Source organism: Cyprinus carpio, chromosome B16, assembly GCF_018340385.1.
Source record: "Cyprinus carpio isolate SPL01 chromosome B16, ASM1834038v1, whole genome shotgun sequence".
In the NCBI taxonomy this organism is placed as follows: Eukaryota; Metazoa; Chordata; class Actinopteri; order Cypriniformes; family Cyprinidae; genus Cyprinus; species Cyprinus carpio.
In genome coordinates, this window is record NC_056612.1 from 29,387,082 (window position 1) to 29,402,857 (window position 15,776).

Here is a 15,776-nt window from a genome sequence, read left to right on the forward strand (position 1 = left end):
GTAGAATAAAATTTAATGGCTGACCTCCTTGGTCAAACAAAGTCCTGTTGGTTAACAGTCTGTTTCATGCTCAACTGTAAGTAAAACGTTCAAGTTAATGCTTAAGTTTTATTAACTGGTAAAATATTATCTTTGTGCTTATTGAGTATAGAAGATTTGATGCAGATAAATAACAGGAGGCATTTTGTGTTTTGTAGAAGGACTTTTCTGTATCTGCTAAATTAATTTGTACCAACTCTGTGGTCCTGGTTGGGATTATGCCACATTGAATACTTCTGCGAGGTTCATGATTTGCTTGTTGCTATGGACTGCCTTTGACGGGAAGTATATATGTTTGATGACTGTCATCTACAGTTATTGGGTTCGTTTACCATCAAACCTCCACATCCTTTGATTCCTTGAAGACAATCAAGACTTGCATCTTACCTCAACCCATATACAGAACTCTATATATATATATCTTTGTGTGCAGTGTGGTTTTGCAATATGGTTTGAATGTTGTTTATTTGTTATGAGTCTATTTTGGTGTTTATATAAAGTTCACAAAAGGTTCTTATATTGCTGTTTTTTATTTTTCTCATTGGTTTAAAACATGTTGATGCTTATGACCCTCCCTACAAATAGATTCTTAATTAGCATTTACTCAGAGGATCATGCGTTGGTTATACCAGAACAGTTTAACCCAAATATTCAGATGTCTGCTGCTCATTTTATGGAGGATGAGGACTGTTTCCTGGGAGAGTAGCTTACAATGCCGGTCTCTGTTTCTATAAAGTGGGGCAATAATAACTTTGCAAGGACAGTCTGGCACTTCTGACTCACAGTCTGTAAGTACGTTTTCATATTTAAAGAATTTGCCACTGATGATTCAAACATGGGTTTTAAGCAGTGTAGAGTAGTGCTTGTTGTTTGTCGTTTCTCCAGTCACAAATGCAGACATGGTTTTATGTTCACACAGTGCGATAAGCAACACAATGCGTAAAAACACAATATAAGTCATTATACTGATATATATCAGTAATTATATCCCCACTGGATGCAACAAATGGCTAATTTGTAATGGGTTTTATTGGTTTTGTCTCGTGCTGGGAGACGGCATCACAATATAGTAAGGGGCATAACATTTCCACCACATGCTTAAGTTATTCGGCTAATCAAAACACACTGGATAACTGGCCAATCAGAGCGCACCTCGCTTTACAGAATGATGAGCTTTGTGAAAATTGCGTTTCAGAAAGGTGGGGCATAGAGGAGAAACAATAATGTACAGTATGTGGAAAATAATGTTTTTTTTTAACCCTAAACCACAAAAACATTTCATTACACCAAATACACAAAATAATGTTCTTTTTACGAACCTCATGACATGACGTGACGTGACCCTTTTCTTTAGGCAAGTACTCAAATATTCAAACTAGTTTATTAAAAAATCATAATAATAACAACACTTAAACAGTTATGCATTCAAAATGAAACCTTTTCAAAACTCAGTTAGTCGGACCTGCACTCAGTCACACACACTGAGCGTTAGTGTGGTTCTCTGTTCCTCCTGCGGGGGGCGCTCTGTCTATGGCTCGTCCTGCTGAATCCCACTGTTGCACGTGAGTTTAGATGCCAGTGTTCCATATTTACTGTCATCTGACTGCGGCTGCACTTTATCTGTACAGCTTTTGCCTGAAATACACAAACACAGTCCCATTATATCCTGAGTGTTTGACGGCTTGATTGATGTCGGGCGTTATTGGGATACCTGGAATCTGGCCCATTGAAATGAACACACGGTCCATCTTTATTCTGGGACGAGCTCTCGCGATTAGAAACACTCCAGTAAACGCCAGCAGACACCTGAGTGACACACACACATCTTAAACCGCAAACACATAGGCATAATTGTTATTCTTATATACTACAATCATCTTTGAGAAACACTCACCCGATCACAAACATGATGATGTATATCAAAGATAAACCATAAAATTCTTCATAAAATAAAATGCCTAGAAATACAAACATATTCTGTTAAGCATTTTTGTGTTTACAGGAAGGAAAATCAACTAGTCTCTGTTCAGTGAAACACATTTAAACCAACTGACCAGCTACGATGGCGCTTGCGGTGAAGAAAACGTAATTGATGGGCACGATCTCAGTGGCGTCGAACATCTTCATGGCCTGATTCAGAAACCTGAGCAAATTGAAAGAAATTAGCAGGATTCTTCTGAGCACAATAAGTGAGAAGCTTGTGTCAGACGCACTTGATCTGAAAGGCACAGGAAGTGACCATGATGATGAACATGATGTAGAAGATGGGATAGGTGAGCTGCAGGTGACTTCCACGGATCGTCTCTGTGATCATTCCTGAAACCGCTTTCACTGAGATCACAGTCACCGAAGCTGCAACAAATATGCTTTTTACTGATCTATTTGTCAAGACAGTTATGCATCGTTATGAAACAGTCTCACACTGAGACCAGGTTCCCATTCTTCGTACGTCGCTAACTCGGTTAGCTGGATTTGATTGATAACTTGGCATGATCTTAGATAGTTTGGTTGTTCGAAGCTCATCCCGGAGTTGCTGTCATAGCAACAGGTCCGTAAGCTTAAACCTGCTCGGGAGCAGGCTTATTTCATGTAAACAGGATTAGATTGCATCTTTTTAAGTAGAACTGATACTTAAAATCTGTCCGCTACCACTGCTATTTTATTACAAGAGCATCCTACTGATCTAGGGACAATAATTTAAAAGAATAATAATTTAAATTTTTTTTAAAGATAATATAATAACATTATGTATTCTTTAACACAGCCAGTTTTACTTACTGAAAGATTTATTCGTCATAAAATAATTACTTCGTAATTGTATTAGAGTCTTACACACTTGCTATACAGATAATGTAGAGTCATGCATTAATTTGAGTGATGACAGCTATTATGGGAGCGGCTTGATGGAGCGCAGGAGATGCAGATAACATGATCTTGACCTTTAAGAAACTTTAATTAATGCTGTCACATAACAAATCTGTTCAAATATAAAATTAAATGAATTGTTAATTACTACATTGAAATAAAAATTTAAAGTCTGTACAAATATTAGAAATCGTGAATATAAATAATTGTGAATCATGAAAATTAAAATAAAATAAAAACAGTGCACATTTCATTTATCTATTATAACATATAGTTTTGTTCGCTTGGCTGTTTCCTTAGAAAAGTCCAGAAATTTGTTTTTTGTCAGGTGTATTTTTAATTATATGATGTCATTACATTGCTGTCTTGCCACCAGCCAATCGCTGCATTGCTGATCATTGTTTCGAGTATCAATACATAACCACATTTAAACCAACCCATGAATGTGCAATTATCTCAGATAACTCAATCCAGCCATACTAATCATCAACAACAGGCTCGTTCGAATAACCAAATTAGCCAGATCCTGATTAGCGCGATGATATCATCTTGGATGTGACATTTCATCTCGGATGTAATAAGCGACATACGAAGAATGAGCCCCAGAATCTGTTCTTACCGAGTAATGCCACCAAGATCATGATGATAACGATGTGTTTTATGTTCCTGCACTTGTACAAATACATTAGGATAGCGAAGAGAATCATTTCAAACATCTGCAGAGAGACAGATAAGATATTAGTTCTGAGGAACCACGTAGTTTATAATAATTGGCTTTCAGGCTGGTCGGAGTCTTCATTTTCACTTTGTGTTTGTGGATCTCTAGGTGTCACTTTACTAATGGCCTCTTCTATAAAATGTGATCGGTAAGCTGTACTGTAACTTGGTCAAGATTGAACAGACTTACGAAGTAAATCAGGAAGGTCCAGCTGACCAGCGAGCGCTCCACCATGTTGGCCGTGACATGAGGCGATGAATGAGGGGCGAATGTCACCAGGAAGTAGGTGCCGGTCAGAGCTAAAGCACCTCCTGCCAATAAAACACCTTCATTACAAGAACTCTGAGGAAAGTTGATTGGAGTGTTGCAGTTTGTGGAAGGCTGATGTCTCATTTCCTACTGGTTCAAACTGAAGCACTCTTCAGGCAATGCTCAAGACTCATGCTTTTCTATCACACTGAACTGATTCAGTCTGGACCCAATGAGCTTTAGTCAACAACAAATACGAATTGAACTAATAATAATCTCCAGATTTCAGGAGGAATGATTTCATATATGTGACCCTGGAGCACCAAACCATAACCATATTTGTAGCAATAGCCAAAAATACATTGTATGGGTCAAAATTATAGATTCCCTTTTGAAAGGGAACTCCACACTGAGGGCGCTATGGGAACGATGTCAGCATGGCCGGTGCGTGAAGCATGATTGAAATAACGACAATGAACTTGACATTGGCAGGCGGGAGCCTATGACGTAAGCAAATGAGCGACTGCGGCTATAAAAGGGCACCTGTAGAACACATCATCCTCTTTTTTTGTCTTCAAGCCTTGTGTACGAAGCTCATATACGTTTGACTCATGAGAGAGTAGGATGCGCTCACTGTTGCATTTGCGGAACTACTAGAGCAGAGGTCTGTACTCGAGTCTTTTTGCCAGTGTTTGCATGAGCGCGTTCGCCTCTCGGGGGAGTTTAACAAGCTTAATGAGATGCATTCACGGCGGTTTCTGTTCTTGCCTGATTCTTGATGGAATTAAGTGTTTAAACAGAGTGTGTACGGCTCTCAGAGGAGAGATAGCCACACTGCGAGATGTAATTGCATTGAGAATGCCTGATTCTCTCTGAGAATTTAGTGCCTCTTACCCGTGTTTCGGGTCTCGCTGCTGCCGAGGCAGTTAATCAGGTTGGGATTGTAGGCGGGGCATGGAAGGAGTCTGATGAGGAATGCTTTTTCTTCCAGAATTCTTTTTTGTTTCTGTTTTTTACAGAATAGGAACTGTATATAATGTGGTTTATCTACATTATTGGTGAAGGAGGCTCCTGACTTGGTGTAAAAAAGTTTTTTGAGTTGTGATGCTCTCTGTGAGGCTCCTACTTTGGTTGCTATGCTGAGATCACAGTTCCTAGTGCTCTCTCAACAGAGCTCTGTAGCTGCTAGGTTGTTAGGCTCTTGTGGGCCACCTTGAGGAATCGCTCTTCAGGCGAGCTTTCGAGTACTACCCTCATCTGAGGGCCTTCGTGCCAATTACGACACTTAGGAGCATGGTTAGTACTCCTAGCTTAGTACTCTAGCTTCTGAGTCGTTAGCAGTGTACTCCGCTTCCTAGAGCTCCACTTAGACAGAACTATTAGTATGTAGGCTCTATTGTGAGCCTCACTAACTGTGTCTAGCATTTAGTAGTCAGGTCTCTTCTCGTTTAGAGAGTCGTTATGCTGACACCTACACTCTTAAGAGCTCCTCAACTAGGTGGGTGTTGTTAGGCTTCCACTCGTTTAAAAGAGTTATCCTGCTGAAGCCTCCGCTCCTTATAGCTCCGCTTAGACAGCACTATTGGTTTGTAGGCTCCTTTTTGTGAGCCTCGCTAACTGTCTTTAGTGCTGAGTGTTGTCTGGCCTCCTCTCGCTCTAGAGAGTCGTCATGCTGAGACCTCGACGCTTAAGAACTCCCCTCCAGGGTTAAGCATTGTTAGGTTTCCTCTCATTTTAGAGAGTCATCCAATTGGAGCCTCCACTCCCCAGAGCTCCACCTAGGCAGTAAGGAGAGTGTAGGCTCTTCTATGTTGAGCCTCACTAACTGCCTTTGATGCTGAGTGTGGCTAGGTCTCCTTTTGTTTTAGAGAGTAGTTATGCTGAGGCCTCCACTCTTAAGAGCTCAAACTAGGATTGAGTGTGTAGGTTTCCTCTCATTTAAGAGAGTCATTCTGCTGAAGCCTCCACTCCCCATAGCTCAGCTTGGACAGTACTTTTTAGTAGGTAGGCTCCTCTTCTTGTGAGCCTCGCTAACTGTCTTTAGTGCTGAGTGTATTCAGATCTCCTCTCGTTCTAGAAAGTCGTCATGCTGAGGCCTCCACTCTTAAGAGTTACTCTAAGAGGGTTGAGTGCTAGGCTTCCTCTCGTTCAAGAGAGTCATCCTGCTGAAGCCTTCGCTCTTCAGAGCTCCTTCATGGGCAGTGATATGAGTTTGTAGGCTCTTTCTTTGAGCCTCGCTAACTGCCTCTGGCGCTGAGTGTAGCCAGGTCTCCTCTCGGTTTAGAGAGTCATTATGCTGAGACCTCCACTCTTAAGAGCTCCCCTGTCAGGGTTGAGCATCATTAGGTTTCCTCTCGTTTTAGAGAGTCGTTCTGCTGAAGCCTCCGCTCCCCAGAGCTCTGCCTAAGCAGTAAGAGAGGGGAACTTGTGGCCTAGTGGTTAGACAGTTTGACTCCTAACCCTAAGGTTGTGGGTTCGAGTCTCGGGCCAGCAATACCACAACTGAGGTGCTCTTGAGCAAGGCACCGAACCCCCAACTGCTCCCCAAAAAGGTAGCGTAGGCTCTTCTTTGAGCCTCACTAACTGCCTTTTACGTTGAGTGTGGCTAGGTCTCCTCTTGCTTTAGAGAGTCGTTATGCTGAGACCTCCACTCTTAAGAGCTCCCCTGCCAGGGTTGAGCGTTGTTAGGCTTCCTCTCATTTTAGAAAGTCATTCTGCTGAAGCCTCCGCTCCCCAGAGCTCCACCTAGGCAGTAAGAGGAGTGTAGGCTCTTCTATTTTGAGCCTCACTAACTGCTTTTGACGCTGAGTGTGGCTAGGTCTCCTCTCGTTTTAGAGAGTCGTTATGCTGAGGCCTCCACTCTTAAGAGCTCAAACTAGGACTGAGTGTAGGTTTCCTCATTTAAGAGAGTCATTCTGCTGAAGCCTCCGCTCTCCATAGCTCCGCTTGGACAGTACTATTGGTAGGTAGGCTCCTCTTCTTTTTGTGAGCCTCCCTTACTGTCTTTAGCACTGAGTGTAGTCAGGTCTACTCTCGTTCTAGAGAGTCATCATGCTGAGGCCTCCACTCTTAAGAGCTTCTCTAAGAGGGTTGAGTGCTAGGTTTCCTCTCGTTTAAGAGAGTCATCCTGCTGAAGCCTCTTCAGAGCTCTGTCATGGGCAGTGATTGAGCTTGTAGGCTCTTTCTTTGAGCCTCGCTTACTGTCTCTGGCGCTGAGTGTAGCCAGGTCTCCTCTCTTAAGAGTTTCTCTAAGAGTGCTACGCTTCCTCTCGTTCAAGAGAGTCATCCTGCTGAAGCCTTTGCTCTTCAGTGCTGAAGCCTACACTCCCCAGAGCTCCGCTTAGGTAGTAATGTGAGTAGGCTCTTTTTATTTGAGCCTCACTACCTGCCTCTGGCGTTGAGTGTAGCTAGGTCTCCTCTCGGTTTAGAGAGTCGTTATGCTGGAACCTCCACTCTTAGAGCTCCAGACTTTGGCAGGTGAGTTAGTCTATGATGATTGGAGACTTGAGCCTGCCGTAAAGCCTAGCGGTTTCGCTGGTAGGGATGCTGTTCCTCAAGTCCTGACTTGGGGAAACGGTTACCTAGGCACTTATCTCTCAGCATGGTGGTGTTGGTAATACGCATTGCTAAGGACTTCATTTAGAGACAAATTTAAAGGTGATTTTCTCAATATTTAGATTTTTTTGCACCCTCAGATTCCAGATTTCCAAATAGTTGTATCTCTGCCAAATATTGTTCTCCTAATGAACCATACATCAATGGAAAGACTATTCAGATGATAAATTTCACTCTCATTTAATTTACCCTTATCACTGGTTTTGTGTTCCATGATCACATATGTGGACTAGTGACGATATCATCCCTGTAGTTCAATACTAACTGGCTGAATTTTGCATATATGTATATATATATATATATATATATATATATATATATATATATATATATATATATATATATATAATTTGAGTTTAATTATTTTTCAATACAACAAGATAAAACTAGGAAAAAGTTGAAGATCTTCATTATAAGATGTAAGAAGGACTCTAATCTCACCGAGGATGTCTGAAGCACGTAATGTTTCCTTGAGGAACACCACTGAAATGACGGCACTTGCTGAAAGAGAGACAAACAGAACCACCTTTACATGCTTCTGAACATCAGTCAAAGAGTAAAATACTGACACTTGAACTACAGAACTACAGCCTTCAGACCTGTGATTGACTGTGCCGTGTTTTAACTCTTTCCCCCCAAGCATTTTTTTAAAAAGTTTCCAGCCACCGCGAGCGATTTTAATGATTTTCACTCAAATTTGATGGCCTACAGTATATTTTGCTTTATGAATATTTATATAAAGATCAAAGCCTCTATTTATAAACTAAAAAATCTGTTTTATTCTAGCTTAAATCATTCCTTTTTTTAATCAACACTTGAATATAGGTAGGTTTCATAAAAATGTATAATTTTGAGCAAAAAGGTGAGAAAATCCCATTTATCAAAAACTACATCTGGATAATATTCAGTATGATTATCAAAGCATAAATACAGTAAATCGCTTCCATCAACACCTCCAAAGCTTGCATAGACATATACCACTTTCTGGATCAACATTTTACTCCATAACATAATGCAGTTTTCATTTACAGTATATGCTGTCTATTGCTGATGATCGCATTATTTTTAATATGCACCCGTTTACATAAGAGATCGCTAGTTTTTCTGTCCTGTTCATGTGTGTTTTTTGTTCGGGAGGTTTTGTACTCATTTGGAAGATGTGTAATAGCGCCTCCGAGTGTATAACAGTAGGCAGGGAAGCGTTGTCTTCTAAATGACGAGATCACTCGTCAATGGCGGGGAAAGAGTTTTAATGGACAGATGGAAGGTCTTACCGATAACAGAAACACAGCCGAGAGGAGCGATGAGCGATGCCGGAGCAAATCCATACGCAGCGAAGTTCCCCAGCTCCCCCAAACCCATCAGCAGGATCCCGCACCACCACAGACGGCTGGTGTAGTATGGCTTCGTCCCTCGCTGCGACTGCCGCACATGCGTGTATTTCTGCACAAACACCAGCGACACTACCCCAGTTTAGAAGAGTTGACCTCTAAACATCAAACACACATGCCACCAAAATACTGACAGAGCATTTGTGTGTGTGATCATGTGCACAGGTGTGTGAGCAATCCAAGCTTCACCTGGATATTTAAGGAAATGCTGATGAGAAAGTTTCCACATACTGCGATGCAGATCCCCACGATATAAACCTACGAACACAAAACATCATCTTAGGGGCGCGAACATGAGCTACATGTGCAAAATCAGCAACACCTAGAAAAGTGCAGTGTATGCTAAAGTAAAACTCTACAGATTTTTAGCTGAAAAACTCAGAACTGAATTCTCAGGTGTAGTTGCTATAGATTGTTTAATTTCAGATTAGAGGTCGCAGTCACTGTAGATTGAGTTTAGTTTGAGATTAGAGGTTGTAGCTGCTGTAGATTGAGTTTAGTTAGTTGGAGTTTAGTTTCAGATTAGAGGTCGCAGCTGCTGTAGATTGAGTTTAGTTTCAGATTAGAGGTCATGGTTGCTGTAGCTGTAGTTTAGTTTCAGATTAGACGTTGGGGTTGCTGTAGTTGTTGTTTAGTTTCAGATTAGAGGTCACTGTAGTTGTAGTTTAGTTTCAGTTTAGAGATCGCAGCAGCTATAGATTGAGTTTAGTTTCAGATTAGAGGTCACAGTCGCTGCAGATTGAGTTTAGTTTCAGATTAGAGGTCGCAGCTGCTGTAGATTGAGTTTAGTTTCAGATTAGAGGTCACGGTTGCTGTAGTTGTAGTTTAATTACAGATTAGAGGTTGCGGTCGCTGTAGTTAGGGTTTAGTTTCAGATTAGAGGTTGCGGTTGCTGTAGTTGTAGTTAAGTTTCAGATTAGAGGTTGCAGTCGCTGTAGTTGTAGTTTAGTTTCAGATTAGAGATGGCAGCAACTGTACATTGAGTTTAGTTTCAGATTAGAGGTTGTAGTAACTGTAGATTGAGTTTAGTTTCAGATTAGAGGTTTCCTTTATTTTGAGGTTATATTTGTACCTCCATCCTGGATCTTCACCTATCGTTCCCACAAGACATGTAAAGGGAGTGGATAACCACATTCACAAACACACTGCACCACTAGAAAATGAAAAGAACAGCAGACACAAATTCAGCACATCTGTGGTCATGTTCATCTCTCTGATATTCAGCTGCTGTTCAGAGCTATACGATCAGTCTGTTTTACCATCTGTGTACATTCATACAGATCAGACAGCAATTTCACATGACATACAACCATGATCTGAGTCAAAAAGAATAGAAAACTTTACAGGGAATCAAACCCTTCATATTCCTGAAAAATATGTAAACAAAAATAACATTGACTTTCAAAGTGACAGAAAGAAAACTCTTCAGATCACCTCTTTTAACTGAACTTTATTTTCTTCACATTTGCTGATCTAATGGCAGATAATGCATATTCATATAAATATTCTAATTAATTTTGGACCGTATTGACCTTCTTCATGTTAAATTCCATAAATCTTACAAATCTTAAATCTTAAAAAAAAGGCTTGACAGACAACCTGACATCAAACACCAACAACACTTCACAATAAGCAACCACTCAACAAGCCATGAAATAACCAGACTGATAAGCATTGAAAGGCTCAGTCCACACTTATTATGAATATTAACAGCAATATTTTCAACAAAACAAATATGAGCAGAAATACATACGGCTTCTCCGGTACAGGAATGAGAGGCAGTACTGGGACTTTCTGTGTGTGTGTGTGTGTTCATGCTTACAGGACTCTTTGTGCAGGGCAGGACAACAGTGTTCTGTGAGTGTGTGTGAGTTGCAGGCGGGGGCAGTCTATGCTGGATGGACAGTAGATCTATTATCTTACATTACAGCACTTTCTTGCATGCTAACACTGAGAATGTGTGTTTAAATGTGTGATTGTAAGGTTTACAGTAACACAAGTGGCCTTTGAAACATTAACAAATAAAATGGCCAAAATAGTGTAGCAACAATCAAAATGGCTTTTTATCATGTAAAAGATACAGAAAAGAAAAGAAAAGCAAGTCTCCAGTCTCTCGCTGAGAAGATGTGATTCTCTTTGCAAAGACACTGATCTGTCAACAGAAATCACCATGAACTGCTTTCTTCTCATTGCCGTCATGTAGTTATAAGTGCATGATGGTATCTCTCTATGCCACATCACTCTGACGAGACTGCATGTAAACACTACAGTCTCTCATCTCACCTCATGTCATTCTCTTCCCTCAGAGTAAGACCAGCATCACTAACGATCACCCGGACTGTGTCTCCCTCTGCTGGTGAGAAGATGCAGCACAGCAGCGCAGATGAAAACAGCTAAAAATTGTGTAACAAGAAGTCACAGTTTAACCATTTAAACTCCAGCTGGAGTCGGTCACCGATTAACTGGAAAAGATGAGTGCAAAGCTGTGTTTCATATGGAAGAGAAGTCAGCTGTGAGTTAACTGTAGCTGAATTATATAAACCAATGGAAGGAGTCACATCAGTCCTAATCACTAGCATTAGCAGTGATGTTTTTTCTTCAATGCCAAAATGAAACATTTCCATTCATTAACATAAATGAACATTGATTTGTGTTCTGTTTTCATGTATTTCTGTTTGAAACAGAGGCTGGGCAGGACAGATAGAAGAACTTAACAATTTTTTATTATTATTATCTAATAGCCTTTAGTTTGTCCTAGTCAGATAAAACCATATTTGTTAGTGTGGATGAAAGCAGTAAAGACACTTTTACAGTGATAAATTCATTTTTCATTCATTTCATTCATTTATATTTCAGAACTAGGATTTACACGGTCTTGGAACACCTGTATTATATGAGGTAATATTAAAAGTGTGGTATTGTGATATAGAAATTGCTAAAATAATAAAAAGTCATGCAAATTTCTGTAATGAAGTGCAAATAAGTCGATATTTTGCAGAAAGAGAACAACTGTAAATGTAAAATGTGAATCCGAAGTTAGGGTTAGAAGAAGTTGAGTCTGACCGTTAATTAATCAGAGTATATAAGCTGCTGCTTACGGTATCCCTCCACCAGCCAAAAACACGGACATGACATCATACTGCCACGAACTCTGACCCTCAACACACACACATTTTGCCCCTAAAAGATGAGACACACACAGTCCTGCAGGGGCTGATGGGTCCCCTGATGCAGCTCTGCTTGGAGGCCCTGCTAGGAGAACAGCCAGAGCTGGTCAATGGTAATCAGGTGTGTGTGTGTGAGAGAGAGAGACCTGCAAACTTAATTACTGCTGAAAAATAGATGACCACATCAGGCACTCAGCTGAACTTCTCCTATGAAGCCGTCACGTCTGCCCAGCGCCGCAGTACACACACAGATGGAGTTTTGATTAACTGGAGGTGACAGTGGTGTGTGTATGTGTGTGTATGAATGATGCTTCAGTTGCCTTAACACTGACATGTTTATCACACACATTTCCAAAATCCACACAGTTAGAGCATGTTCTCATGATTCGGCCAGCAAAAATGTGAAAATTTAAGCAGCAAGAATGGATGAATCAAATTTTGTTAGTAGTGTTTAAGTCAGATATAGTGCTGATAGTGATGTACTAAAAGTGGTTAAGTTTTTGAGTGTTGCACATTAAAGCCAAGTATGGTGACACATACTCAGAATTCGTGCTCTGCATTTAACCCATTCAAAGTGCACATACACAGCAGTGAACACACACACACACCGTGAACACACACCCGGAGCAGTGGGCAGCCATTTATGCTGTGGCGCCCAGGGAGCAGTTGGGGGTTCGGTGCCTTGCTCAAGAGCACCTCAGTTGTGGTATTGCTTGCCCGAGACTCGAACCCACAACCTTAGGGTTAGGAGTCAAACTCTCTAACCATTAGGCCACAACTTCCCACAAGATGTATGTGACTCCTCTGATCATGCGTGTTGTTGAGTTGAGTGGTCAGCTGTAAAACAGATCTGGATGTATGTGCCGGATGTGTTAATGATCCAAGGGACGCCATGATCGCTCAGTTCAGTCATTAAAAGGATTAGTTCACCCAAACATCATCATTCTGTCATCATTTCTTCAGTGGAACACAAAAGAAGACATTTCTTTCGTCTGTTTGTCTGACTGATCCATATACTGCAGAGATCCTAACTCTCCTCACCTTACCTTAATCTTAATTCCACTGGCGCCATTCAACGCATAGAGCGACAAGTGTTCTCTAACGGCTTCAATCTGCGGCTGTGATCAGTCTCATCCCATTGAATGTCGACTGGTTTCAGGTCTTCCATAAAGGTTTTCATAAAGTGATTTTTGAGCGTTCTTGTTTTCATTTTACCTTGTGCCAGGATATTGCCATCTTCAGTATCCGATGGTCAGGAAGAAATAAGATGTGTCCGGCGAAACGAAAACGGCGTTCAGTGACTTGCAGAAAGGGGCTGTGTATGTGCCAAACGTATACTTAGTAAGTGATCTTGAGGACGTGTCGCGAACAACAGAGGTGGAAAACATCCAACTTTCAAGAGATAGTTTCGGTCATCTTCCAGGTCTCTCATAGGTCACTATCAGCACAACAATCATAGCCAGGAGTCGCAGCCAAAGGGTTAGTTCACCCAAAAATAAAAATTAGCCCATAAAATACTCACCCTCGAGGCATCCTTGGTGTATATGACTTTCTTCTTGCAGACAAATCCAGTCAGAGTTATACTAAAAATGGTCTTTGATCTTTCAAGCTGTTTAATGGCACTCATTTACATTTATGCATTTAGCAGATGCTTAAAGCGACTTACAGTGCATTCAGGCTAATATTTTTTACCTAACATGGGTTCCCTGGGAATTGAACCAACAACCTTTTGCGCTGCTAACGCACTGCCATGATAAGTGAAATTTGCAACTTCATCCACTTTTTTTCCATCGATTGTAATTGATACTCTCGAGTTTACATAATCGATGTGAACAACTTTGGTCTTCTGTCCATAAATTTGGAGTCCAGCACTGGCCGCTTGGTTTTCTAGGGCCAAAGTGAGGTCTCGTAGTGCAGTTTGGGTCAGGCCTGTAATGACGATATCATCGGCAAAGTTGAGATCAGCAAGGAAGAGATTACCAACTGTCCAAGATATGCCAATGTGTAGGCGATCAATGGAGTGGTGGGCAACGAAGTCAATGACAACAAGGAATAACATCGATGAAAGCACACAACCTTGTTGTACGCCAGTTTCAATCGTGAAGAAATCAGTTATTCTTTCTTCCATTCGTACACAGCATCGAGAGCCTTGGTAAAGGTTGCGAAAGATGTCTAAAAATTTTGATGGAATTCCATAAATCCAGGCTTATAGCATTTCTCGGTCAGTCAAAGGTGTTAACAAAGTTGATGAAGTTCAGTGAAATCCGTTGTTGGTATTCCAGTGATGGTTCAATCACTTGTCACAGAACAAAAATCTGCTCAATGCAAGATCGCCCACTTCAGAAGCCCACTTGTTGATCTCTAAGGCAGGCATCAACAAATTGTCAGAGGCGGTTTAGAAAGACAATAAAAAAATACCTTTCCAGGTACCAATAGAAGGGTAATACCCCGCCAGTTATCACTCTTGGAGAGATTTTTTGGGAACTACTTAGGTTGCCCAGCAAGCATTCCCAAGCAAATCCATCAGGGTATGAACAAGGCATTGATCACTAGATATGAGTAGTTCAGGTGAGATCTCGTCCAGGCCTGTAGACTTGCCATTCTTGAGTGCCCGGATCACACTTTTCGTGTCAAGGATTACTGGGAGATCGGGTATAGGGTTTAGGAGGTTGGGATCGAATGATGTGGTTGGTGCTGGCTGGTTTTGGACTTCTCAACCCACCAATGCTCACGTTCTTCTTGAGTAAGAAGGGCCCTGCCGTCCTGATCTTTGATTGGTGTGCCGCTTCCAGATGGTAAGCTCTCCACTGGGGTTTTAATACAGTTATGAAGCTGTTCACAGTACTTTTCGGTGCATTACTGTGGTGTTTCTAGTGTGTTTGTGTGTTTTCAAAAAGGCTCAAATTGAAAGAGCCCATTGTGGTGATTGGTACAGCTCTTCATTTGTATTGTGAAGCAGAGAGACACTGCAGTAAAACAATCATGCAGTTTTTTCTTACACATCCAAACATAGGTTTGACTTATTAGTTTTGATACTTTTAATAAGTTACTCTAATAAATAATATTTCTACAGAAGTATTTTTCTCATGAACTTCTAAATTTTACTTGAATGTATATTATTATTATATTTAATGTAGGAGTTACAAGGTGCAGAATGTGTGTCATTGTTATGAACTTTGTGTGTGTGTGTGTGTGTGTGTGTGTGTGTGTGTGTGTGTGTGTGTGTGTGTGTGTGTGTGTGTGTGTGTGTGTGTGTGTGAAAGAGAGAGAGAGAGTGAAGGAGTGTGTGTGTGTTGGGCTCTGATTTAGGTATCAGAATAGTTAGTCACAGAGGATGAGTGGAATGAATGCAGCAGCTACACAAACACCATCAGTGCAGGAAATGATGCGTGTGTGTGTGTTTGTGCGCTCATATTTGGTAGCAAAAAGGAGGTTGTTTTCAGTGTGTGTTGTCAATTATTGAGCTATAGATGATCATGATTATGATGATGAGAGCACGCTGTCAGACACGTGTTGTGTCTGTCTGTTATTCTCAGACGTCTGAATCCTGGCTGCAATCTAGAACATTCTCTCTGACGGACTGAAATAGCACTGCAGACATGGGCTGGGTTTAACTCATTAGTGCTCATTAACTATCGTCTCACCCAAACACAAACTCTCTTGCACATGTGTCTGTCCTGTCAGGCCTCTGCTGATGAGAATAGAGCTGTTAATTCAGCAATGGAATATTAT

General features: G+C 41.0%; 1 protein-coding gene across 1 annotated transcript; it reads right to left on the reverse strand.

Annotated features, from left to right (window-relative positions):
- Nucleotides 1-1,053: 1,053 nt before the first annotated feature.
- Nucleotides 1,054-10,725, reverse strand: LOC109046539 (NIPA-like protein 2). The gene is made up of 12 exons (XM_019064297.2): nucleotides 10,631-10,725; nucleotides 9,950-10,030; nucleotides 9,067-9,135; nucleotides 8,761-8,929; nucleotides 7,928-7,987; nucleotides 3,812-3,933; nucleotides 3,524-3,620; nucleotides 2,253-2,391; nucleotides 2,094-2,182; nucleotides 1,934-1,997; nucleotides 1,751-1,845; nucleotides 1,054-1,674 (listed from the first exon to the last, which is right to left on the reverse strand). Exons 2-12 carry the CDS (start codon nucleotides 9,953-9,955, stop codon nucleotides 1,568-1,570), a joined length of 1,017 nt encoding a protein of 338 aa, XP_018919842.1. The 5' UTR covers nucleotides 9,956-10,030; nucleotides 10,631-10,725; the 3' UTR covers nucleotides 1,054-1,567.
- Nucleotides 10,726-15,776: the final 5,051 nt, after the last annotated feature.

What these genes read in the sequence shown, in the direction of transcription:
- LOC109046539 (XM_019064297.2), bottom strand. An exon ending in GATCTTGGTGGCATTACTCG is followed by an intron (nt 2,392 to 3,523) that starts GTAAGAACAGAT and finishes TATTTGTTGCAG; the next exon opens with CTTCGGTGACTGTGATCTCA. An exon ending in ATCATCATGTTTGTGATCGG is followed by an intron (nt 1,846 to 1,933) that starts GTGAGTGTTTCT and finishes TGTGTCACTCAG; the next exon opens with GTGTCTGCTGGCGTTTACTG.